Source organism: Gracilinanus agilis, chromosome 3 (genome assembly GCF_016433145.1).
Source record: "Gracilinanus agilis isolate LMUSP501 chromosome 3, AgileGrace, whole genome shotgun sequence".
NCBI classification, from domain to species: Eukaryota; Metazoa; Chordata; class Mammalia; order Didelphimorphia; family Didelphidae; genus Gracilinanus; species Gracilinanus agilis.
The window spans coordinates 3473261-3499855 of NC_058132.1; the positions used below are offsets into that span (position 1 = coordinate 3473261).

The 26595-nt window shown below is 40.8% G+C and overlaps 2 protein-coding genes across 2 annotated transcripts in view; one reads left to right on the forward strand and one right to left on the reverse strand.

Moving 5' to 3' along the window:
* LOC123239360 (zinc finger protein 420-like) overlaps positions 1-26595 on the forward strand; it is a gene marked incomplete at its 3' end in the record, with an annotated part of 159469 nt that overhangs the window by 79872 nt on the left and 53002 nt on the right. The window lies entirely within an intron of this gene.
* LOC123239016 (zinc finger protein 345-like) lies at positions 14135-15775 on the reverse strand. The gene has a single exon (XM_044666288.1). It carries the CDS (start codon positions 15773-15775, stop codon positions 14135-14137), a length of 1641 nt encoding a protein of 546 aa, XP_044522223.1.

Genomic DNA, 26595 nt, shown 5'->3' on the forward strand with positions numbered 1-26595 from the left:
CAGTCACTTTTCTCTGATCTTCATTAACACAAGCTTAAAGAAAATGGGGTGCCTTCCCACTCTCCCTGATACTTATACAATTGGTTCTCTGTGGATGTTGACTCCAATCTTTTCTCTAGCATCTATCAGTCCTTATCAGCTCTCTTGTTCTCAGGGATTTTTAGAAGCATAGAGAAGGCTTCAGATTTGCTCAGATGGGTAAACTGAGGCACTTCTATCATTTTAGAAACCCAGGTGAGCCCCAATCTGGGGAGAGAGGACAGTGCAGAGGGAAGGGGATAGCGCCCTGAGGATTGAGGGGGCAAAGGGAGCCTAGGGGTCAGCTCAGAAGAGCTCCAGGGTAGGGGGGAAGAGTGGGACACATGGTAAGGCAGGAGGGGAGAAAGGGTAAAAACAGGGTATCTGGTGAGGCGACCATGAGGAAGTGGGAAGAGCAGAGGTATCAGGGAGAGGAAGAGCAGGTCATCTCAAACCCCCACCCCCCACTCCTCTTGCTAAGCCTGTAATCCCAGGGTGCTGGTCACTGCCTTGGCATCTAGTCCTTCCTGGTCCTGAGCAGCCCTGCCCAGCACAGCCCTCAGTTTACACCCTTCTTTAACAGCCCCACTTCATCCTGCCACTTGTGTCCCTGGGTTTCAGGCAGCATTTTTGTATCCCTTGTTCCACCGGAAAGAAAACCTTCATAGCCAGTATTTCTAGGGCCCTCAGGGATTTGTCCAACTTTGCTGGGTAGATGTCCCATTTTATAGGGGAAGAAAGTAAAGCAGAGATGAAGTGACTTCTCCAGGGTCACACAGCCACCAAGTGTCTCAGGTACAATTCTATCTCATATCTTCTTGATTCCATTCCCGTTTCCCTTGCAGGGATTCAGATGAAGGCTCAGTGGTCTCAAACACATCCTTCCTAGTTGTGAACTTGAAATCTAGAAACCCCAACCCCTGTTTCCCTGAGAATTCGTCTAAAGGAAGGTCTCAGACTTGCCATATCTGGATGCCACTAAAGAATAGACCTTAAAGGACTTAATTTGACCAGCTTGGGTGGGACTAGGGGATCTAATCAAATGCTAAGTACTCTTTTATCCTTGTAGCTTCTCCCATTGTATCAAGGTCTTCTCTCAGGTAGCTCAACCCTAGGATGGTTGGTTTCCCTTTAGTATCCATTGTAGGCAGCCCACTCCCTTGCACCCTAGCTAGGCTGTCTTTCCCAGGTATGACTGTATCTTGTCAGTGTAGCTTTGATACTCCCATTTCCTTGTAATGTCAATCAATCATCCTTCCATAATCCCTCTTTTCCCCAAAAGGTATATGAGTGCCCAAGTTCTATTGTTCCTCAGGGCCATCATCTATCGTGGTAATCCTCCCAGGGATCCATCTCCAGAGTCCTAGGGTGGAAACCCTGTAAAATTCTTGGCCCTGGGTTCTGTGTGTCTACTGATTAAGGGACCTCTCCCTCTCCTGATTAAAGACTTGGTTTTTCTGACTACTTTAATAGTTCTGATTTTAACCAAGTTAACATAGTGGAGCATGGGGTTGGCCCTCATTTTATATGAATGAAACAATGAAATTTGAGTGAAAGAATATTAAATTAGACAAGCTTGACCCATGTGTGGGTCTTAGAAGGACCATCCTGCTTGCCCCAACTGAGGCCCACCCCAATAATAAATGGCAGCCAGGATTTGAACAAGGGACTGAACAGTCTCTGCTCAGTGAACTTTCTTCCTGTTGTACCATGCTAGTTCCCAAACGTATAACACACAGTACCAGTGGACATGTGTGTGAGTTAGTATTCTGGCCATCTCCTGTGGCCATTGAGTTTCACCAGGAAGGGATGATGGATGTCACCTGGGCTGACTCCTTTGTTTCACCCAATGCAGGGGACCATCAAACACACCTACTATGACAAAGTCACAGGTGGGATCCTGAAACCGCAAAGCATATTCCAGGGAGGATGGAAACCCCACTCAGATTCCCTCGTGTGACTCCTCTCTTATTAACACTGCTCATTACTGGAATTATTGTGATCAATATCCCTACTCAGCCCCAGGGAAATACAGAACAGTAAAGGCTGTTACTAGAGCCTTTATAGGCCCCCTACAGAGTTCCAGGAAAGTCTCACCTCTATATGTATAATATAGAAATTCCCCCAAAAGTCACTTCACAACAACCCAGCAGATAGTGAGTTAATGCAAAAGATTTTAAATCCCCAACAAAACTGCACTTAGATTTCACAATTCTCACACACAGATGCCTGTAGAAATGCTTTCAAGCTTCCCTGATCCTTGATGTGGAATGTTAGCACAGGGAGGACAATGGATGAAAAATAGAGAAGTTGTTCCATGAAAACACTGGTACATCCCAGCCTAGGAAACAAGTCAAACACACCTTTGAAAAATATTGAAAGTTACTGGAGAATGAAAAGTTGTTAGTAACAAAGTCAATGTATGACTTATCCATTATCTCCAAGAAAAGAAAATGAAACTTCATGCCAACCTGTATGTAATCTTAAGAAAAGGGTATAAAAAGGGTATAAAAAAATAAAGCCAGCCCAGGGCTTACTAGAACAGTCCTTGGGATGCCTAACTGAAACTCTCAGTTTTCATTCATCTCAATACGCCAATGCCAACATCCTTCCAAGAGACCTGGACCATGGAAGCAGGACTTCTACAAAACAAAAATACACTGAGGCCACAGAAGAGAGAGACACATGTTAAAGGCAGAATCTGAACCCAGGTCCTTTGAATGAATCCCTCATGGGAAACAGGAGGAAGGGGAATGTCTTGCCTTCAGGAGTACCAGCACCTCCTTTCCTCTCTCAGAATAGGACATCAGAGGGGATCCTGGATCAGCCTCTTCCTGTGTGACTGTGTATGAGGATCCAAACACAGGAAGCTGGGCTGAGAGGGGAGGGAAGGAGGCGGCAGAGGGGAGAGGACAGGGAAGGGGGCTGGATATTTTCTGCATAGAAATCATTTAGGAGACTCTTCCTCATGCCCAGGTCAGAGAGAAGGAAAATACGAACAGTCCCGGAAACATCAGTCCCAAAGTAAAGACATTCCCTGTGCTCAGCAGCTGAACTTCCAAAGGAGAAGAGCAGCACTGAGGGGACTTTGGGTGGGAAAAGTTCCTGGTCTGAAAAGGTTGGTGAGGGGGGCCCTCAGGGCCTAGACTGACATCCAGCATTCAGGGCTAGGAACAGAGTAGTTTGTTCTAAGCTGTTGTGGGCTGAACTGGAGAAGAAAGAGAAAGGACTGGGATGGCAAAGGAAGCCAAAACACTAACTGGGCTGGGGAGGCAGAAATGTCCTGAGAGTGGACAGTGAAGTGATGAACTCCTGAGGCTTCCCTCAGGAATGGAGGAGATGTGGACACTAGGGAGCACTGCTGAGTCTCAGGGAGCCAAGAGTATGGACAGGACTTCCAGGTGGGTACTAGTCTACCCAGGTTTGATTAATTTAAGAAAAGATATTCTGCCCTCTGGCTAAAACCCCTTGTTGGGGGTAGGAGAAGAGACAGAGACAGACAGAAAAAGGCAAGAGACAAAGAAAGAGATAAAAAGAAGGGACCAAAAGACAAGAGACAGAGAGAAAAAACAAGAAACAGAAAAAAGAGGAGACAAAGACAGAGATAAAGACGAGAAAGAGAATAAAGATCACACAGAGAGAAGAGTTCTTAACTTGAAATTCTGAATACAAGTTTCAGAATGCACCTAAGCAACTAGTACACCCTGTTATTTGGAATTGAAACAGGCAGTTAAGAGGCTCAGGGGTTTGAATTAGGTCTACAGATGGGAGGTCCTGAGTTTAAATCTGCCCTCAGAAACTTCCTATCTGTGTGATCCTGAACAAGGTACTGAAATCTCATTGTCTGATCCTTATTCTCCCTTGCAATCACTACACAATATTGATTCTCAAATGGAAGGTAAGGGTTTTGAAAACAAAACAAACACAAATAAACCAAGACATTAGGTGAAACTGACTCATTTTACCAACTTTTTAGTGAAATAAAAAAGTGATAATTCATGGTATTGGGGAAATATGATTTCAGATGGGATTAAATCTAACTTCGAGCTCTAACCATTAAGTAACCCTATCCAACTGAAATTCAAACCAAGTCAGATAAGAATCTGACAGTTAGCAACTCCTATAAAGCCATTCATAAGAAATGTCACTTGGTATAGAACTTTGCCCCATAATGTCTGTCAAACAGTATATGAATGCTGGTATGGGAAAATTAAGTATTTCTCTTTGGGCAAAGAATTCCCCTTTTAGGCAGACAGAATGCAGATTCAGCCTCAATGAGGAGAACAGTACCAAAGGGGTGTTCTACAGAGGAAGAATGCCCAAGAATAGACAAGATCAATCCTAATTTATAGGGAGAAAAGGGTGAGTGGGATACAATACTTTGGTTTTGGTTCACATAACATCACCTTCATCGTTCCATGTTTCATTTCATTCTGACACATGCTTATTGTACTTTTCCTGGGAGTCATCTTCAAATGGACAAGGTAGTAACAGTTAAAAGTTTGGGGTCAGAACATCTCTCTACAATGTAATTAAACCCGGGATGTTTCAGTCACATTTAGTGCTGGCTAGATAACAAGGGATTTTTCTTTGTTTCTTTTTACTTTGGAGAGAAAATAGGTCATGACTTTCCCTTGGGACAGTTGAGGGAATTGACATGCTGCCTTGTCGATTCAGGACAAAAAGTGTTTGCATCTTACAAAGGTGTCTTAGGTGAGAACGAGGGAAGGGAGCAGACTTTAGTGTTTCAAAGATGCCACATCTCCAGAGTGCAAATTTGTTAACAAGCTTGGTTGAAGGACATTTCGACAGCTGCCCCTAGGAATGGGGGGGAGAAGGAAGGGGGAAGAAGGGACTTCAATAAGGAGAGGCATTCTGGCTCCTGATGACTGACTTTGACCTTACTTTAGCAAACCACAGTTTTTAATGGGGGGGGGGGGGCTTATTCCTAAACACTCTTGCAAGAGAGTTATCTTCCCCTATTCACATTCCAGCTGTTATAAGCATTTTATTTAGTCTCATTAAGCAGAGGTGTAGGACAGAGAAAGGATTCTTTATTTTTATGCTGTCCCCTTTAAGAAAGGGAACAGACAGTTGAACTCTGTCACTTTAAAAAGGCCTAGCATAAAAGAAAGGCAGTTGGGGAGTTCTGGGTCCAGACTCTGACTTCTTTAGAAGCAGGATGCTGGGTGATTCTCTAGAACAAGGGTCGGCAACCTTTTTGGCCGTGAGAGCCATAAACGCCATATTTTTAAAAATGTAATTTCATGAGAGCCACAGTGTGTGCTCCTGTAACAGTGCACACTCCTGTAACAGCGCCTGAAAAAAAATTGACTTTATGGCTCCTGCAGAAAGAGCCATACGTTGCCGACCCCTGCTCTAGAGAAAAGATCTTTAGTGACTTTGAGACTGTTACTTTGAGAGTAGAGATACAAATGCTGAGCTAAGAGTGTGTTTACTAAGAGTTTTTCCCCTATGAACCTGAGGGGGAGCTAGAGAACTGTTTTTGTCAACTGGTACAGACAGTTGGATTTTGAGTGGAAGGAGAAGAAAATGTCAGAGGCCTGGTCTTCTCTGACTTCGAAGAGAGAGAAGCTGCTTCAGTTTCTCTGTGAAGATTTTATATATTACTTTAAGGAGTTCATTATTAATTTGAGATTCATAAATTAGCATAGCTTAGTTAGGAAAATATTGTTTAAGATAGCTAGTGTATTTTAAGGTCTGCTTGGCAGACAAGAAGCTGCAAAGAAAGCAGTTTAGATTTAGGGGGGGGTTATTTAGATATTTTACTGTAATGTTAATAGATTTTCCTATCTTATTCCTAACTACTAGTTTCTATCCTCCTATCTCCTCTTCCTACCTCAAATACTAATAAATCAGAGTTGAATTAAACTGCATCTGGCCTTCCATCCACCACCTACAGATTGTTTAACCTTAACAGCTTTAGTTACTTATAACAGCTAGACATCACCGACCGTCCAACCTATTACCAATATATTATTAGTTTAATTATACTTAGAACACAGCCAAGAGACTTTTATGGCTCTTGAGGGGAGGAATCACAATTTCTCTCATCCCAAAGGTACTCTTTTCTCATTCCTGGGGTGATAAAGATACTTAATTGAGGCTACTACTATGGCTAATTAATCACTACACTGAGAATAATACACTACTAATTAATTTTACACCATACATGATGATCTTCAAGACTCTATAACAGGAATATAATATATATGTAATATATATACATAAATATATGTATATAATAGGAATCTATTTCTTCATTTTCTCTTTGTTCTTTGAAAAAGAAAATTTTAAAGACAGTCAGCACAGCTAACCCAATAAAAATAGGTACAAATGTAAATTTAGTAAAGCTATGCAGATGTTTTCCATTACTGTTGATGCAAAATTAAATACGTTTGTTTAGGTAGCATATTTTTACTCAGGGAATAAAAAGGTTCCTTAGGAAAGCTGCTCTTTTTGATAAGCATATTTAGTTTCATTATGCTTATAATGGAAAAATGTTTACTAATTTATCTGATATTTTGAGCATTTGATAATATAGGATAAGAAAAGGTGCTAGGTTAGGAGGTGAAAAGAACTACCTAGCAAGAATGGGAAGCTTGGAGTGGAATAAAAAAAGCTTTAAAATTAAAAGTCTCCTCTTCCTTCCCAAATATGGAAAGGCAGGCAATAAGCAAACTTAATAGAAATGAAGAATTAGTGAAGTAGGGGCCCCTAGATGGATACTCAATGGATAAGTACTTTAACCCTTCCATTGCCCTAGCCCTTACCATTCTTCTACCTTGGAACCAATACATAGTATTGATTCTAAGATGGAAGGTAAGCATTTAAAAACAAGAATCTATGAATAGGATTACTTCCATAAACAACTTAGGATATGATTAAGGGAAGGCTCATATCAAGCAAAGGAGGTGGACAGGAACAGTTTTCATGCAGTAAATGTCACATGGTTACTTGTGGGAAGCCAATAAGAGAACAGATAAAAATCTGAGACTCCTCTTTTGACCCCTTTTGTGATCCTTGTGATTTGTTGAAAAGTATTGTGGCCTTATTGAAAAGCTTTAAGTTCCTAGCAAACCTGAATTTAAAGGGTTAACACTGTTCCCCTTTGACCAGGAATGCTGCTGCCTGGTATAGCCAAGGCCAAAATCTTAGCGGGGGCAATTCGACCCTGAGAGGGATACTCCCCAACTTGGCTTCCTGATAAGAACCCAGTCAAAATTCAGCCTTGGCCTTGGTCTATTCTGAAGCCAATGTTTCATTTTTTTTTTTTTTTACCCTTGTACTTCGGTGTATTGTTTCATAGGTGGAAAATTGGTAAGGGTGGGCAATGGGGGTCAAGTGACTTGCCCCGGGTCACACTGTTGGGAAGTGGCTGAGGCCGGGTTTGAACCTAGGACCTCCTGTCTCTAGGCCCGACTCTCACTCCACTGAGCTACCCAGCTACCCCCTCCAATGTTTCATTTTGATGTGACATAATTTGTAACTTCTGCACATCTGCAAAGTTTCAGGGGGGTTCTTTTGTGTGAAATGAGTCTTGAAGTATATATAATAAACTCCATGCTCCTGGAACCAGAGCTAGAAGCATGAAGTAAAAGACAACTCCCTTGTCCCATCCTTATTTCCTTATCAACTAAACTGTCCTTATCAGATTATCAGAGATGATAAAGAGATCTTGACATTTGGCGAAGGATCACCAGGGACCTTGAATCATTGGAAGAGGGACCTTGGATCACTGGATTCAGGTAAAGGTTTGCCCTCCCCCTCAGACAACTCCCAAATTACGACAGTTTAGTTTCTGCCTGAAGAAGAGCAAGAAATCCAGAGTTTTCAGAACTCTCCCCTTACAGGAAGACACTAGAAGTAAAAGAATAGATTAACAGGATGGGACACAATGAATCAAAGGAAAGAACTCTTTTTATTGAGATAACTAAGCACATGCTCAGAAAATGGAGAGTAAAAATTAGTAAAGAACAGCTCACTAAATTTCTTGATCTTATTCAAAATTGTAGTCCGTGGATTCCCTTAGAATTTTGGCAAAAAGTTGGCAATGATTTGAAAAATTATATACTGAGCACGGATCAGAACAAGAGCCAGAAAAAATTTCATCGGCTGTTGAAAAAACAACTTTGTTATCTGGTCAGAATGCAGAGAACGAAATCTTTAAGGCTTCAGTGTTAGAATCAGAGGAGGAAAAGGCTCATAGTAAATCAAAATGGAGCTTTAAAATTTGAATGAAAGGGGCAGCTGGGTAGCTCAGTGGAGTGAGAGCCAGGCCTAGAGATGGGAGGTCCTAGGTTCAAATCCGGCCTCAGACACTTCCCAGCTGTGTGACCCTGGGCAAGTCACTTGACCTCCATCGCCTACCCTTACCACTCTTCCACCTATAAGTCAATACACAGAAGTTAAGGGTTTAAAATTTAAAAAAAAAAAAAAATTAAAAAAAAATTTGAATGAAAAAGTCACTAGCAGCAGACCTTCCCCCACCTAAAAATCTCTCTTCAAAAGAGGAGAGATAAAAGCAGAGGAGCCTCTGCCGCTTGAAGGTCCAGCTCCACAGCCACAGCCCCCAAATATAGGGTTTAAAGGAGTCCTAAAAAATGCTCAAAAGGATGGAGATATATCATTCTGTTTCCCAGTTATTTTTAGAGCAGATGAATTGGATGATGATGAAGTAGCTCCTACATGGGAGCCTCTTCCCTACAAAGTGTTAAAAGAAATGAAGACAGCTTGTGCTTCATATGGTCGTGCTTCTCTATACACTAAATTTGGTGGAAACTTAGGGAGCAATTTGGATGACTCCCTTTGATTGGATTCAGACCTCAAGATATTTCCTTTCTGCAGGGGACTACCTTTTTTGGAAATCAGAATTTAATGAATTAGCAAAACAGAAGGCAGCCATTAATAAGAAACAGGGCATCAGAGTTACTAAAGAAATGTTACTTGGAATAGATGAATGGGAATTACATGCTGATCAGATTAATTTACCTAGAGAAGCTCTAATTCAATGTACGAAGTGTGCCTTACTTAGAGGCTTGGAAAAGGATCCCAGTAACTAAGAAACCGTCCACAGGTTTGGCCGAGATTAGACAAGGATCAGAGGGACTCAGATTTTGTAGAAAGGTTAAATCAAGAAGTAAAAAAATATACAAATGATGAATATTCAACTCAAATAATAGTCAAAAAGTTTGCCTACAACAATGCCAATAATGTGTGTCAAAGCATGCTTCAAAATGTTAAAGAATCTGGTACTATTAGTGACTATGTGAAAGCCTGTGAGGACTTTACTCCAGTATATATGCAGGGTATAGCCATCTCAGTAGCCCTGAAAGGAAAAACATTCTGAAATGATTAAGGGCTCAAAGGCTGTAAAAAGCTCTTGTTCCAATGCCCCTAACTCTTTGTGTCCCAGGTGTGAGAAAGGTTACCACTGAAAGAAAAATTTTAATTCCAAATTCCATCAAAATGGTTACAGATTACCTGATAAGAGATTTCAGGGAAGATGGAAAGGAGGCCAACCACTGGCCCCACCAATGACTAAATTTAATCCAAGAATTCATCCTAGCTTAGCCAGTTCCTTGCTATAGTTAACCAATTTTCTGAATAATAAACTTTCTTTTTTCTCCAGATTTCTTTAGCAATGAAAGATGTGATTTATTGATCTTTTGATAGTATGTCATATATTTGTTAGAGTATGCATGAAATGCCTGAGAAATGTATCCTTGATCAGTCTATGTGTCTATGTGTCTCTGATCAAGTTGAATCTTAAGTTTTATTGTTGTGTTTGTCTGTGATCACAATGGAATTTTGGAGAAAATAAATCTCTCTCTTTCTCATTCATTCCAGAGGAATGGGAAAGACAAAAAGAGGAGTCTCAGATTTTTATCTGTTCTCTAATTGGCTTCCCACAGTTACTCTTTGTAAAACTGCAGCTAGAAATTTTTGGCTCCTGAAGCTGGGGGTGGGGGTGGGGAGGAGGTTTAATGTAAGAATGCTTCTCTGAAAATCTGTGAGATGGAAAGAGGTTTAGGAGTAGATTAAATGAACACACAAGATTTGATCAGGCCTTTGGACAGGGACAAAAATTGATCCAATCCTTTGAAAGAAAAATAGGGATATGGTTATAGTTAGCTGAGAATTTTGAAACTGAGTATTGATAAAATGGGATCTTTTCTTTCTTTTCAAGTGCTAACGGTTTTGAGGAAGAACTATAATGCTGGGAAATACAATAATTGCACCTATCTATATAATTTACTAGCCATGGGATTTCACCTGTCTGAAGGGTAATATGGAAATATTAGCACCTAAAAGGTTTAATATCCTACTTGATTAATGACAAACACTATATGAAAGGTATTTTTTTAAACCCTCACCTTCCCTCTTGGAATCAATATTGTATATTGGTTCCGAGGCAGAAGAGTGGCAAGAGCTAGGCAATGGGGTTAAGGGACTTGCCTGGGGGTCACAACTAGGAAGTGTCTGAAGCCAGATTTGAACCTAGCAGCTTCTGTTTCTAATATGCCTGTCTCTCAATCCAGCAAGCCACCTAGCTGCCCCTATTATTATTGTTGCTTCAATAGAATGTTGATATTAGATAGTCTTATATAGGGTTTTAGATGTGATTAGAAATGTAAAGGGTAATTAATGGAAGCAATTCTGTGTAAGGTGATTTGATAGTTTAGTTTCAGGTTTCAAACTCAATATATCGTTTATGAAAAGGTGAAATTTGGCAAACCCTCATAAAGATACACTGTAGAAAAGCAGTTTCTCTTATAATTTGGAGATTGCGATTATAAACTAAATTTTTAAAAAGGTGAAAAAATACACATTTTTTAAAAATCATGTATTTTCTCAGCCCTGTTGATCATGTATTTTAATTATGTCAAACACTGTTTCATGAATTTTAACTCTAATTTCAGTTAAAAATCTAATTCTGAACCACTGTTTCATTTTGAAGTCGACTAACCCCTATGGAAATAAAAAAATTTGTTTGGGTTATCATAAAATTATGATATTGATTGTAATATTATAATTAATATAGTGTCATACAACAGTCTATTAAAATATGACAATGTGTAATGTATCATTTGATATTACATAATATTGAAATTAAAACCCATTAAATATATAATTGGCTACATTTGAAAGAAGAAAACTGAAGAGACTTGTTTCCCTATGAGCTATAGGAGCAAGTGAAATTTTTATCCCTTTCTCCATTATAATGACTCTCTAATTAGAGGGAAGGTCATTAGAGGGAGAAGTAATTAGAACTTTGTTCATCTTATGGAAATGTTTTATTGTGTAGCATTCAGATTTTAGCCTACGTCTCCAAGGATAATATGGTTTCTCGGGGGCAGCTGGATAGCTCAGTGGATTGAGAGCCAGGCCTAGAGACGGGAGATCCTAGGTTCAAATATGGCCTGAGACACATCCTAGCTGTGTGACCCTGGGCAAGTCACTTAACCCCCCCATTGCCTACCCTTACCACTCTTCTGCCTTGGAGGCAATACACAGTATTGACTCCAAGATGGAAGGTAAGGGTTTTAAAAGAAAATTAAAATAATAAAAATAATAATATGGTTTCTCAATGGGGGCATGAGATTCCAATAAGCAAAAAAATGTGTCTCCTTTACTATCATCCCCAGAAAAGATGAAGGGAGTTGTGTCTTCTTTCTCTTTAGCCTGATAGCTCAACCTTGGGCTATCCCTTGAATCCCCATTGTTGATATTTTGAGAAACAAGGAGGACTTGGAGATCTCAAATCCTCTCTAATTACTTCATCAGAGGGGTTGGACTTCTGCTCAGATCCAGAAAGCAGCCAATTGCATCATGAGTCTAAGCCCTTAGATAGAATGAACAATAGGGATCAGTTTCCCCAAAACCTTCCACATTTTCCCCATGCACTCTTATTTTGTTTGTTTGGTAAGATTTATATGTGCCAGCAAAAAACAGGAAATGAGTGAGTGCAAATTAAGTAAGGAATGGCTAAAAAAATACTGTAACAGATGAATGCCAACAAATAGTGAGGAAAAATAACAAGCATGAGGCTTTCAAAGGGGAAAATCCTTATCATTTTAGTATTTTTTGCCAGTATGAAATTTAGGGTATTTAATAAGGGCTCCTCTGGACAGTCTATGACATCTGTGCTACAACAAAATGCCTTTCTTAGTGAATTGGAGACACTGAATCTTACTCTAGCATGTGACCAATACATAGTCAAGAACTCATGCTTGAGGGTTTGGGGGAAGATTTCAACAGGCTCATCTCTCAAAAGAATCACCGGGGGGGGGGGGGGGGGAGGTGCGGAGTGAATTTCCCTTCCCATTATGTCATTATGTCGCTCTCTTTGATGTCACCAATTAGTGAGGTTATTTACTACTGAGATGTGCAGGTATAGACAAACCCTCAAAGAAAGGAAGTTGAAACCAACAAGACAGGAAACTGATCCCACGGGCACTGGTCCCCTGGACAGTGCCGGGCAAATTAAGGAATTATGATTGCTTCCTGATATGTGACATGGGAGAGCTAGTGGGGTGGAGAAAACTGCTTCTAAGTTGAGAAGAGGGGACTGCTTTGTCTCTTCTGCTGAAGCTTGGAACATGAAGGAATCCCATATCAATGATGACCTTCAATCCATCAGTACAGTAAATAGGGTAGTAAGCTAAGCTACTTTCTACCTCTTTCCTACATTTCTCTCTCTTTACTAACACTACTTTAATGTAATAAAGTTATTAAGATTACTAACAGCTTCATAATTTAATTTTAACCTTATATGTTCAAGGTGAAGCCCTTTTTGTAATCATTCTCTGTATATCCCTTTATTCCACAAAGAATGCTATTCACTACTGATCATATAACTCTTCTACTCCATGATTTCACATTTTTTAACACATATATAAAAACAATATCCAAGATTTGAAAAAAAATTTTGAGTCTTAAATTTTTCTCCATGCCCAAGAGATGTTAAGCAATCTTACATAGATTTTGCATGTGCAAATATTTTTCCATATTGATCCTTCTGTGAAACTAAATTCAAACAAACTAAATAAAAAAATTTTAAGGGAAAAAAATTTTTTCTTAGGTCCGGATTCAGATTCCATCAGTTTTCTCTAGAAAATGATAAAAATTTTTATTATATATCATTTGGGATTGTTTTGGATCAGGGTATAAATAGCTCAATTCACAGTTGTTCTGAATACAATATTGCTATCACAATGTGCAGTGTTCTCCTGGTTGTGCTAAATTCAGGATGCTTCAGTTCTCAAGTCTTTCCAGGTTTTTTCTGAGCTCCTTCTTCTCATTAATTATAAAACAATTGTATTCCACTACAATCATTTACCACAATTTACTCAGCCATCTCCCAATTGATAAGTTTCCTCTTTCTTTCCACTTCTTTCATCACCCAAAAGAACAGCTTTAAGTATTTTGTTCTGTTTTTTAATACACAGAGATCCCTTTCCTTTTTTTTTTTTTTTTAATGCCCTTTGGACATGATTCTAAATTGTTCTCTCCAGAATGCTTGAATAAGTTCACAACACTCCCAATAGTTCATAAGTTTCAATTTTCCCACATCTCATCCAACTTTTCACACTTTCCTTTTCTGAAATAATAGTCAATCTAATAGATGAGGAGTGGTCCTTTGGACTTATTATATTTGTATTTTTTTAAATAGTAGTCATCACCCGCCTCTTGAGGAAAACACATACATACAACTCGAGCACTTTTCATTAGGTTTTTCTGCACTATGAATCCTCTGATATGAAGTAAAACTTGATGAAAGCCATCCTACGGAGATTACATCTGGAACTGCTCTGATCAGAAGACATTTTCTCAAAAGAATAACCTCTGCCTTTCTTCATTCATAACAGTAATAAGGTTTTCAGAAAAGTTTTTTCTGAAAGGAATTCTCAACTGGGAATAAGAGATGCCTGATGCCTGAAGGCCTTACCACATCATATTCCTAAAGTTTCTCTCTAGTGTGGATCCTCATGTCAAATAAGCTAAGAGTGCCAATTATAAGATCAGCCTCACTCATGAGGTTCCTCTCCAGTGAAGATTCTGACACGAAGTAACTAGAACTTTATGTCAAAGCCTATCTGAAATAATGACATTCATAAAGTTTCTCTCCAATGTGGATGCTCTGATGTTTAGCAAGATCACTCCTCCATGTGAAAGCCTTTCCACATTGTGTACATTTATAAGGTTTCTCTCCAGTGTGGATTCTCTGATGTGCAGCAAGAGAGCCCCTCTCTGTGAAAGTCTTTCCACAATGTTTACATTCATAAGGTTTCTCTCCAGTATGGATTCTCTCATGAGCACCAAGAGAGCCCCTCTGAGTGAAAGCCTTTCCACACTTTTTACATTCATAAGGTTTCTCTCCAGTGTGGATTCTCTGATGTGCAGCAAGAGAGTCCCTCCGTGTGAAAGCTCTTCCACACTGTTTACATTCATAAGGTTTCTCTCCAGTGTGAATTCTCTGATGCACAGCAAGAGAGCTCCTCCCTCTGAAAAGCTTTCCACATTGTTTACATTCATAAGGTTTCTCTCCAGTGTGGATTCTTTGATGAGCAGCAAAACAGACCCTCATTCTAAAAGCCTTTCCACACTGTTTACACTCATAAGGTTTCTCTCCAGTGTGGATTCTCTGATGTGCAGCAAGTGAGTCCCTCAGTCTGAAAGCCTTTTCACATTGATTACATTCATAAAGTTTCTCTCCCGTGTGGATTCTCTGATGAGCAGTAAAAGAGCCCCTCTGTGTGAAAGCCTTTCCACATTGTTTACATTCATAAGGTTTTTCTACACTATGGATTCTCTGATGAACATCAAGATAGTCCCTGTGTGTGAAAGCCTTTCCACACTGTTTACATTCATAAGGTTTCTCTCCACTGTGGATTCTTTGATGTTTAGCAAGAGAGCCACTCTGAGTGAAAGCCTTTCCACACTGTTTACATTCATAAGGTTTCTCTCCAGTGTGAACTGTCTGATGTCTGGCAAGATGGCCCCTCCATGTGAAAGCCTTTCCACACTGTTTACATTCATAAGGTTTCTCTCCACTGTGAATTATTTGATGTACAGCAAGACCGTTCTTCAGTGTGAAAGTCTTTCCACATTGCTTACATTCATAAGGTTTCTCTCCAGTGTGAATTCTCTGATGTGCAGCAAGACGGCTCCTTTCAGTGAAAGCCTTTCCACACTGTTTACATTCAAAAGGTTTTTCCCCAGTATGGACTGTCTGATGTTTAAAAAGAGTGTACCTACTTGTAAATGCCTTTCCACAGTGTTTACAATCATAAGGTTTCTCTCCAGTGTGGATTCTCTGATGTACACCAAGATGGCCTCTCCGTGTGAAAGCCTTTCCACAGTGTTTACATTCATAAGGTTTCTCTCCAGTGTGGATTCTCTGATGTACAGCAACAGAGCTCCTCTTTGTAAAAGCCTTTCCACATTGTTTACATTCATAAGGTTTAATTCCAGAGGGGATTATTTGATGCGAAACAAGCTCAGAGTTATGACCAGAAGGACCTCCACATTTATCATTCACAGAAACCATCTCTACATGTTTATTTCTTGAATGTGCAGTGAGATTTAGACTCCAGTCAAAGGCCATTCCTCCTACGTTACCTTGACACACAGGCATTTCCAGAGGTTTCTCAGGCAACTGAATAAGTCCTGCCTCTTCAGGAAAGCATTTGTTATATGCACTATTCTGACAACAATAATTCTCTGAGGTCATCTTTGTATAATGATTTAGTGCTGAATATTGGCTGAATTTCTTGGCCGTTTCATCAAATTCACAGTCACTCTTAAGATTTTTATTTATCTTGATATTAGAGTCACAGATTTTTCTCAAAATCAAGTCAGGGGCACCCTCAGGCATGAATTTTTTGGGATCTCCTTCCATAAAAAGGCTTAGCTTTGTAGAAATTTCCACTTCAAAATTAGTCTCAACCTCTGAAGAAAACAAATGATGATATAGAAATAGAAGGAAGGAAGACACAAACACACAAAGAAACATAAGTTCTTTCCTCTGATGGCAGAAAATAAACTGATTTTTATTCTATTTCCCAAGGCAAAAAGGAGTTTTCAGACTTAAACAAGCAAAACCAGTCTTTGGATATACCATTTGGTCATATCTGCAAGATGGATGATTTTAGGAATCACATACAATAACAATGAAATCTCACAATAGACCTGTGACATAGGCAGGCCCAAGATTTTCATCATACTTTGCAACTCAGGTCATAAGTAAAGAATGGAGGAAAGACATGACCAACTTCCTTGTAGCTAGACTATGACTCAAATCCTGTGCCTGATGCTTTATCCACAGTATTGGACAGGCTTTCTCCATTGCTCTTTCTAGCTTTCCTAAAAAGTCACTCCTCATTTTTTCTTATAATTTTGTGAATCTCACGTAACTTTCCAGATATTCTGTTCTCATCATTTTGGATGTACTATCACATGGTCATTTTTGGTAAATTTTATATGCTAAGGTGAGAAATAGTTTCCCTCTTTTTAACTCTCATGCAACAATTTTAAAAGTGGAATATAAGTTTTTTTCTTTTCTCTACAGATGCAAAGGTATACCATTTAGTGCAGAAATACTAAATATTCATCTTATTTTACAATTTACCATATATTACATCTCATACTCTATACCAAGTCCATCATCCATCTCTCAGAAAATGAAGAGCAAGACTCAGCATTGGTCGGCCAGCCCCCAAGTCTAGCACTCCTTTCGCTACAATAGATAAGGCTTTAGGGATAACAGCCATTATACCTTTGCGTCCACCTCACTCACCTGGACAGGAGCCCCTTGGGTCTCTTTGCTCTAGCAGCCATGGTGCTTCTCCTTGTTGAAAACAGGAGACAAAAATTTCTCTAGGAACTGGAAGTCCTAGGTATAAGAAAGATGGAAGGAATCAGGAAAGAAAAATAAAAAATATAGTCCTCTTAACTGAAAGAGGGCATGAAAGTGAGGCCCACAGAATGGTTTCTGTTGTATTTACTGTTGGGACATTTGCAGGAGGGCAGAGATCATGGAAACCATTTGCAATCAGAAAACTCCATCTTTGTTTACTTCTTGTAATAGAAGGTTAGGCACTTTCCACAACCTCCATTATCTAGGAATTAAAGGCAGCTCATAGTGAAGCGATAAGAAATCAGAACTTGGAGCCAGAAAAACAAACTTTTAGCCTAAGAGAGATGTTACGTGCGTGCCACTGAGCAAGTTATTTAACCTCGGTTTCCCTCAGATGCTTCCACTATGAATTGAGGACAATAAGAATGTCAAACTCTTATATAAGGATGTTGTAAAATTATTGATAATTATGAGTTCCTTTACCCAGGAATGACCACAGAGCAGATATTTTGAAATGTTTATTCCCTTCCTTTCCAAACTTATCATGTGGTCTGGAATCTGAGGGAAGAATAAAAGAAGAATAAGGATAAACTTGCTAGACTACGCAGAACTAGGGGCTGTGAGCCAGTTTTATACTACTTTTAAAAATTTTATTTCTATATTGTTTATGCTTATAAGTGAATATGCATATAAAACCACAACCTCAAAAGAAACACCCAAATCAACAACAGAAAAACTGTATGTTTTCATCTCCATTCCAACTCCAACAGTTCTTTCTCTGGAAGAATTCTGTCATGAATCTTTCAGCATTGTATTGGATCATTGTATTGCTGAGAATAGCCACATCTATCACAGTTGGTCATTCCACAATATTACTGTTACTGTGTACAATATTTTCCTGGTTCAGCTTCTGTTACTTACTCTGCATTAGTTCATGTAAGTCTTTCCAGATTTTTCTGAAATCATCCCATTCATCATTTCTTACAGCACAATAGTATTCCATCACCATCATATACCATAATTTGTTCAGCCATTCCCCAACTGATGGGCATCTCTTCAACTTCCAATTCTTTGCTACCACCAAAAGAGAAGTTAAAAATGTTTTCGTATAAGTAGGTCCTTTCCCCATTTTTTCTGATCTCTTTGGGGTACAGACCTAGTAGTGGTATTACTGGATCAAAAGGGGTGCGTTGTTTTTGTAGCCCTTTAGGAGTCATTCCAAATTGCTCTCCAGGATAGATTAGTTTACACTCCACCAGCAATGCATTAAGTGTCCCAATTTTGCCCCATCCCCTCCAACATCTGTCACTTTGCTTTACTGTCATATTGGCCAATCTTGTAGAGGTAAGGGGGTACGTCAGAGTTCTTTTAATTTACTTTTCTAATCAAGAGGGACTTAGAAAAATTTTTAATATGGTTATTGAGAGCTTTGATTTCTTCATCTGAAAACTGCTTTTTCATAAGCTTTCACTATTTGTCAACTGGAGAATGACTTGTATTCTTATACATTTGCCTTAGTATTTTAAATATCTAAGAAATGAGATCAGAGAAATTTGTTATAAAACAATTTCCCCCAGTTTGTTGTTTCTCTTCTAATCTTGGTTATTTTGATTCTATTTATGCAAAAAAGTTTAAATTTAATACAGTAAAAATTATGCATTTTACATCTTCTAATGTTCTCTATCTCTTGTTTACTCATAAATTCTTCCCTTTCTTTTAAAGGGGTCACTTATGCATGAGAATTGGAGGTGTTCTCACCTTTGGTGATTAAATCTAAAGATGGACAGTATAGATTTAATCTAATTATCACACCTTCTCCATAGATCTGAAATGTAGACAATTCTATGTTCTGTAAATTTACTTAAATACCATACTTATGATTGAATCATATGCCCATATTGACAATATCTTCATATGCTATGTGAGCTATTGGTCTATACCTAATTTTTGCCATACTGTTTTCCAATTTTCCCAGAAGTTTTGGTCAAATAGTGAGATCACATCCCAAAAGGTGAGATCTTTGCATTTATCAAACTCTAGATTCCTGGGGTCATTTATCCCTAGTCTATTCCACTGATCTACCCTTCTACTGCTTAACTAGTATCAGAATGGTTTGAAGATTACTGTTTTACAGTAGTTTTTGCTCTGATAATGCTAGGCCACCATCCTTCACATTTTTTTTTTCATTAATTCCCTTGAAATTCTAGATCTTTTGTTCTCCCAGATGAATTTTGTAATAATAATTCCTAGTTCTACAAAAGTTTTCTGGTAATTTCATTTGTATAGTAATGAATAATTTACTTTAGTAGAATTATTATTCTTATTATAATACCTTGGCCTACATATGAGCAATTAATGTTTTTCTAATTGTTTAGATCTGACTTAATCTGGGTGAAATTGTGTACATATAATTCCTGTGTTTGTCTTGACATATGGGTTCCCAAGTATTTTATACTGTCTCCATTTATTTTGAATGATATTTCTCTTTCAAACTCTTGCTTCTGGACATAGCTGGAAATATGCAGAAATGCTAATGATTTTTGAGGGTTTATCCTGCAACTTCACTAAAGTTATTACTTATTTCAACTAATTTTTTGGTTGATTGTCTAGGATTCTCTAAGTATATCATTCTATTATCCACAAATACTGATAGTTTAGTTATCTCATTGCTTAACTTATTCAATTTCTTTTTCTTCTCTCATTGCTAAAGCAAATACTTCTGGTATGATATTAAATAATAGTGGTGATAAGGTGCATCCTTGCTTCAATTCTATCTTATTGGGCAGGCTTCTAACTGATCCCCATTGCAGATATTTGCTGATGATTTTAGAAATACTACTTTTTTAAAGAATGGCCCTTTTATTGCTTTGTTTTCTAGTGATTTTAAGGATGTTGTAAATGGTTGAAGATCTTCTTTCCTTCTATTTAGATAATCATGTGGTTTCTGTTAGATTGCTTATGCCCATTAGTGGGACGCACTAATAATGTAGGCTAAAGAAGGGTCCCTGGGCCTCAAATATGTTGATAGCTTTCCTAATATTAAATCAGCCTTGCATCCCTGGTATAAATCCCACCTGGTCATATTAAATAAACCTCGTGATCTATAGCTATAGTCTCCTTGCTAGGCTTTTCTTTCAAATATTTGCATCAATATTCATTAAGGAAATTTGCCAGCAGGGACTTTTTTACCCTCTTAGTTCAGTTGGTCAACTCTTTACTTTTTAAAAAACTCTTTTCTTCATTGGATTTTTGTGTGTCTTTTGCCACTTGATTAATTTTGCTTTTTCAACTATTTTCTTTTTTCCATTACTTTCATTTCTTTTCCCCATTTTTCTTTCACTTCTTTCAACTGATTTTTTAATTCCTTTTTGAACTCTTCTAGCACCTGAGACCAATTCCTATTATTATTTTAAGTATTGCATCTGGCTGCTTTTGTATCCCAATCCCTGCCTGAGTCTATGCCTTACTCTTCTTTGTCTCCTTAGACACTTTCAATGATTAGAGGTTTCTTTTGCTGTTTGGCATTTTCCCAGACTTTTTTTTTAAACTTTTACTTCTATCTCAAAGTTGGCCTCTGTTCTCAGGGTAGAGGCGGCACTCCCTTAAACTTCAGTTTATCTTTACTTTTCCCCTCTGCAAGGTTCATTTCTCCCAAGGTAATATCATGGTGTGTGGACTGAGCAGTCTGAAAGCTGATGATTGAGTCTCCTCTAAGGACAGTTGATAGCTTGCAGGGCTCAGAGAACTGGGAGCTACTTTGCCCTGGTCTTTGGGCTTCACCGCAGGCTTGAACTGGCCAAGTGACTTTGGGGCCTCACTACACCCTCATGCCAGGCCTTTGTGTTTCAAGGGGTGGATGTGGGATGCACTAATAACGTAGGCTAAAGAAGGGTCCCTGGGTCTCAAAGTTGGCTTGTGCCCAGGTTTGGAACCCAGAACAGTGTGTGTGGGATGGATTGTTTACACTCCTCTGAGCCATAGTTTTACCTCCAGTTCCCCTTTATCCCCTCAAATAGACCCTTTTTTGCCTAATTTTCAAGTTGTTTTCCTCAGGAGAGCCACCTAAATCTTCCCCATGTTTGTTCTGTGACTTGTCATTTAAAAGCACTTTAAAAAAAAATTTTAACCCTTACCTTCTGTTTTGGAGTCAATACTGTGTACTGGCTCCAAGGAAGAAGAGTGGTAAGGGCTAGGCAATGGGGGTCAAGTGTCTTGCCCAGGGTCACAAAGCTGGGAGGTGTCTGAGGCAAGATTTGAACCTAGGACCTTCCATCTCTAGGCCTGGTTCTCAATCTACCCAGCTGCCCCCTTAAAAGTACATTTTAAGGTTATTTTGAAATTCTCAGGGTTGTTCCAGCTTTTACTTCTGCTATACTGCGTTCTTGGTTTCGCCTCCCCCATTAACACTTAACAAGAAATCCTTTCTAAAGTCAAGGCCCGACCCAAAGGAGAAAGGGCTGCCTTGGCAGGTAGAGGGCTCCCTTCAATGGCCATCTTCAAGGAAAAGCTGCCTGGGTATAAACGGAGAATTTGCACACAAAATTCAGGTCTAATTAGAGGCTGGACTAGATGACTTCTGAGATTAGCTTCAGAAATGTAAATCTGTAACACTGGTTTAAGTTTTCACCTGACACTATCTAAAACAGAGAAGAAACAATTTCAAGAGCAAGAAAGGAAAGTCCCAGCTTCCCATCGCAACATTCAAAGACTATTTTGATGAAAAGCAGGCAGGAGGAGAACCCTGGGCAGTGATTAGCACTTTTGCTTTTTTTAATCATTGACAAAAGGCTCAAAATCCTTTACATTTGGCTTGGAATGGAGACATTCCTTTAATGGGAGATTCAGGGTTAACAGAGGAAAAGGTCCTTACCCACAGAGAGTAGATGCTGCACATTCTCCAGCATGACCTCCAGGTACAGCTCTTTCTGAGAAGGGTCCAACAGGCCCCACTCCTCCTGGGTGAAGTCCACAGCCACATCCTCGAGGGTTATTGAGCCCTAAACCAGCAAAAGTCATGAAACTTAAACCTTCAGAATTCATCTAGTACAAACCTCATCAACTGAGCGAAAGAAACTGAAGCACCCAAAGGATTAACCCAAACTCCTAATCTTGAAGAGTGTCAGAGACAGCACTGGAGACCAGTCATTCAGAGCCCAAAGGAATACCGACAAAGACATTTTGTGTCTGAAGTGAGAATCAAGTTGTGAAGAATAAAACCTCGAGAAGTGTCTTACTCTGATATGCTTTTTCCCTATGGAATCAGGGAGATGGGAGGTGCTCTCTGAGTGAGGTGGGAGATGAAAGAGAGAAGATGATCTGAAATTCCTCCTCATCCCAAGTGTCAGAATTGATCTGCTAACATTTTTTTGAAGAGTTTCTAAGAAAATAGAATGTACTGTGCATTCTAAGGGAAAACTATTACCAGTGATTAATGAGGAGAAAACAAAGAAAAAGCAACTTTTTACTTAGTTTCCTAAAAGGCTAAAATACTATTTTCCAGACAAAAGCATCAGGAGGATTCCATAGAGTTATATGGGATCAGACTCTTGATTCTAACTAAGTGAAGAAGTGCAGTCTTGTGTTATATTGAGATTTTGGGGAAGGAACCATTGAGTATGATGTACCATAGCCAAAATATCCTTTCTTTACATTATGATGAATGTCACTTGTTACTGGAATGTATTCAGTCATTTTATATTTAGTTACGCAGAAAAAATACATTATAATGAGGAAAGGAAGGGGAGTTCAACTCAATTAAGCTCTTTAAGTTCAATTTATTAACTGGGGTTGGGAATTGAGCTAATTCAAAGGAAAGACACTGACAGTGCAAGGAGTGGGATTCTCAAGAGACAGAATTTCTTTATTTTAAATCATTTATGAATTGGCTGGTCATTTAATGTGGTCAGCTGACCCCCTACAAAATCTAAAAGAAAGAAAAACAATAGTTTTCTCCTCTAGAACTGGTCTTTTCTCTTTATCTCTATTTTAATCTTTGACTCTTGCCCTTACATCTCTCTTTCACTTTATATATAAAGCTCATCACTCAGTCCCTCCCCTGGACATCTGGATAACATCTCAGATTCATAATAACCACTGATGAGGGGGACTTAGGAAACTTCAAATCCTCCCCCATTACTTTATCACAGGAGAAGCCAGTCATTGTCCACACAAGGAAGGTGTTAGTGCAAGCTTTCCCTAGCCCTGTGGCTGGCCCAGCACACTCTCAGAATGTGTCATCATTCACCATGGCTTGCCAATCCTGCCCTTAATCCTTTGAGCTGAACAAAAGAAAAGAGTTTTAGTTTCATAGCTTAGGATGAAGGGGACAAGTCTGAAGCTCTAACTTTAGCCAAGTGAAAGGGAAATGTATTCCACAAAAACACCAAAATTCAACATTAATTTTCAAAAACAGTTCATTTATGAAAAGCAAAGGATCTAAGTCTAGCCCTGTAACTATGGAAACCTGGGGATCAAGAGTCAAGAGAAGAAGCTAAGGGGCTGACTGAGGAATAACTGACCAGGCAGTGGCCAGATCTCACAATAACATGCCTCTAGGCAGGGCTCTTCTACTTTTCCAGTCTGCTCCATGGAAAACGCAGGGCATACTTGGTATTGGAAATTCTTCCATTATTTCCCCTTCCTGACTCATTCCCTATTTTTCAGCCTCAAATGCCCCTGAAACATCCAAAGGAGGAATAGTCTAAGGAAAGGCTGAGTTTCCAAGCACTGGAAGACACAATTCCCCAGAAGCTCAAAACAATCTAGAAACCTGAAATACTATAGGGGCCATTCCACTGTCCTCTACAGTTATCCAGGAGCTTTTCCACCCCCAGGACTATACTATGTGTAACATCCTTCAAAAGATACCTCCATGTTTTGAGAGGAGTGGGTCTGAGCTGCAATTCTTTGGGCCAGAACCAGCACTCCCTCTCCCACAACAGTAGCAAGGGCAGAGAGCAGTCCCTGGAGCCATGTCTAGGAGTGAGAATTGCTCCTGCTATATCTGAAGGACATTCAAGGAATTCAGACAGGAAAGAAGAGGTCCAGTGGAAAGAGCAGCTACTAGAAACAGGGGCAGCAAAAGCTCCTCATTCAGATATAGCTAGAAGCAGAAGGCAGAAAGATTTCAGCCCCAAAGGAAAGCAGAGAAATCTGGACTTAAATGCAAGAATGCAGAGAGGCCTCAGTTCCAAGGAAAGTAGACAGCTTCTTGTTCGGACCTTGTCTAATCTGGGTGGTTCCTAGTAGCCCCAAATGCCCTACCTCTGATGTCCTGTGATCTCAGTTGTCCTCCAATGGCACACAAGGCCAGGACCTCAGGACACTGTCAGCCTCTCCACCCCAAGCTCTGCCCTGTTATCTGCAATGCCACTGCCACCAGAATGAGCCCTCTTCAGCCTAGACTCCTCCCAGGCATCTAAACCACCGCAGGGCTTGGTATTCTACCTGGGCAGCCATGTACAAAGCTGGTCACCCTGAGAGCTTCCCCCTCACTCTCCTTCCCTCTCCCCTTTTTCCCTTCCATACTCGATGAATCCAGTGACACTGGGCTCTTTCTTGTTCCTCACACAAGACTCTCCATCTCCTGACCTTGCATTTTCCCAGGTTTCTCAGCCTCCTCCCCAGCCTTCCCCACTAGTCTTTGCCTCCTGAGTGCACTGGATTCCTTCAGAAAATGGATGAAAATCTCATTTTCTGCAGGAAAACCTGATGGACTCATTTTCTCTGATTGGTTTCCTACAACTGATCTTATACACAGTAAAAGATTGTTTGACTGCCTTTATATTACTGATCATGAACCAAGTGGTCACAGAGAAGCCTTTAGATGAGTGAGAGTACCTGCAATTACCGTGTTTAAGGGTTAGAGCCGGTTACTCAACTGTGTATGAGATATCAATGATAACCGAATATTGAGTTTGGTGTATTAGAATATTAGAGCAATAAATGATACTGAAGACTTCTGTTGGGAGAATGAAAGCTTTAGGTCTGTGTAGTTATCTAGGAAGGCCCTGCAGAAGGAGCTGCTTCCCTGGGAATGGTGAGTCTACAGCCAGTCTGAGATCACAGGAAAACAACCCAGGTGGGTTCAGGGACTGTTTGATCCTCTGAGTATTTATGCCAGCTAGAAGCTCCCAAACCACTGCGGCCCAGAAAGGCTCCTGTGACCCAGGTCGTGTGATGGCTCTGGAGGATTCAATTCTCTTCTCTTAATCTTGTACTGAACATAGCACTTTGTATCACAAGTTCCAAACCCTCCTGACCAAACGCCACTGCATGTTTCTTAACACCCTCTGTACCTCGTGCCTGGTTCATGACATGCGCATTACCTGTGGGAAAACCCATAAAACACACTGCTATAGTCTCTATGAGATCTTTGCTCCAGGCGGGGTGGGTGCCATCTCCAGCTTTTATTAACACAATTAAAAGTTTGGATCTTCAGTTCAGAATTATGACTCGGCATTTCTTTAGTTTGTCAATCTGAGGAGATTCAGGATTCCGAGATCCCTTAGGAAAAAGTTTTTGGGGTGCTCAGGAGCTTTCCTTTTAGGGGGACTCTCTGTTTTCTGACTCCTCATTAAGCATCTCACTTTGAGCTGATATATGCCACCTTCCTGCCAGGCCCTGCCTCCCTCCCTCCCCAGCTCCCACCCAGGCCTGCTCTCCTCCCTGGGGCAGCTCTCCTCAGCTAACCCAGTCCCCTCCCTTGGCGCCCCTCTCTGCCCACCCCCCAGGCTCTTTCCTCCTCGGGCTGGGGAAACCCCATCCTGTCTGTGACCCCCCCCCATTCCCCAGCACCTACCCCTGAGGCTCTACTGTAGCCAGTGGGGAATGGCTGTGAGCAGGGAATGTGGGGGAGAATCTCAGTGAGTGCCCTGGAGCTGGGGGACCCCGGGCCATCCTCCCTGAGGGGGGCGTCACACTTGGGGGAGAGGAATGAATGGCAGCGCCTGGCCGCCTCCTTCAAGCAGGGGCTCCCGAGGTGGGGAAACCCCAGAACACGGGGGATGGAGGGCAGCCAGGGCTGACCCTGGAGCTCCCCCTGAGGACAAGCAGGGATGGCGCCCCCTGGAGGCCTGGCGGAGACACAGCGCTGAGCTCTGCAGGATTCCAGCCTGGGGGAGCCTGGCCAGGGCTGGGGATGGGCTGCACTCACCTGGGAGGGGGGCCTCGGGGTCCCGGGGGCCATTCCCTCTGGCTGCGGGCTCTCTGCTGGGGCCACACCGGGGTCCTTCAGAGGGATGGAGCCCCGAGGTGGGGGGAGACTTCCTGCTTGTGAGCCTGTGGGGGAGGGGAGAGGGAGAGGGCTCAGAGGGGCTCCAGGGCCTTCCCCCCAGCCTCAGGGGAGCCACAGGGAGCCTCAGGCTAGGAGAGGGCCACGGACTGGCCAGGAAGAAGCCCCACCCCAACCCTCCCTACAGCCATCTTTGGCTTCATTCCATTCAGAAGCTGCACTGGGGGGGGGAAATTGAGGGAAACTGCTGGGGGGAGGGGATACCGGGGAATGGGGGAGGGGGCGCAGGCGGAGAGAGCGCGCTGGCATTTCCTCAGTGCCCAAGATCGGGGCTCCTTTCTTAGCATTGGGCTACAGGCACCCCCGCTGGCCCCTGACCAGGTTTCCGTGGGCTGCTCCTGCTTTTGTGTGTTCTGAGTCCCCCGGCTGCCCCCTCAGGAAGCTCCCCCGCCGCCCCGCTCCC

Coding starts and splice junctions, on each gene's coding strand:
- LOC123239016 (XM_044666288.1), bottom strand. CDS start 15,775: ATGACCTCAGAGAATTATTGTTGTCAGAATAGTGCATATAACAAATGC.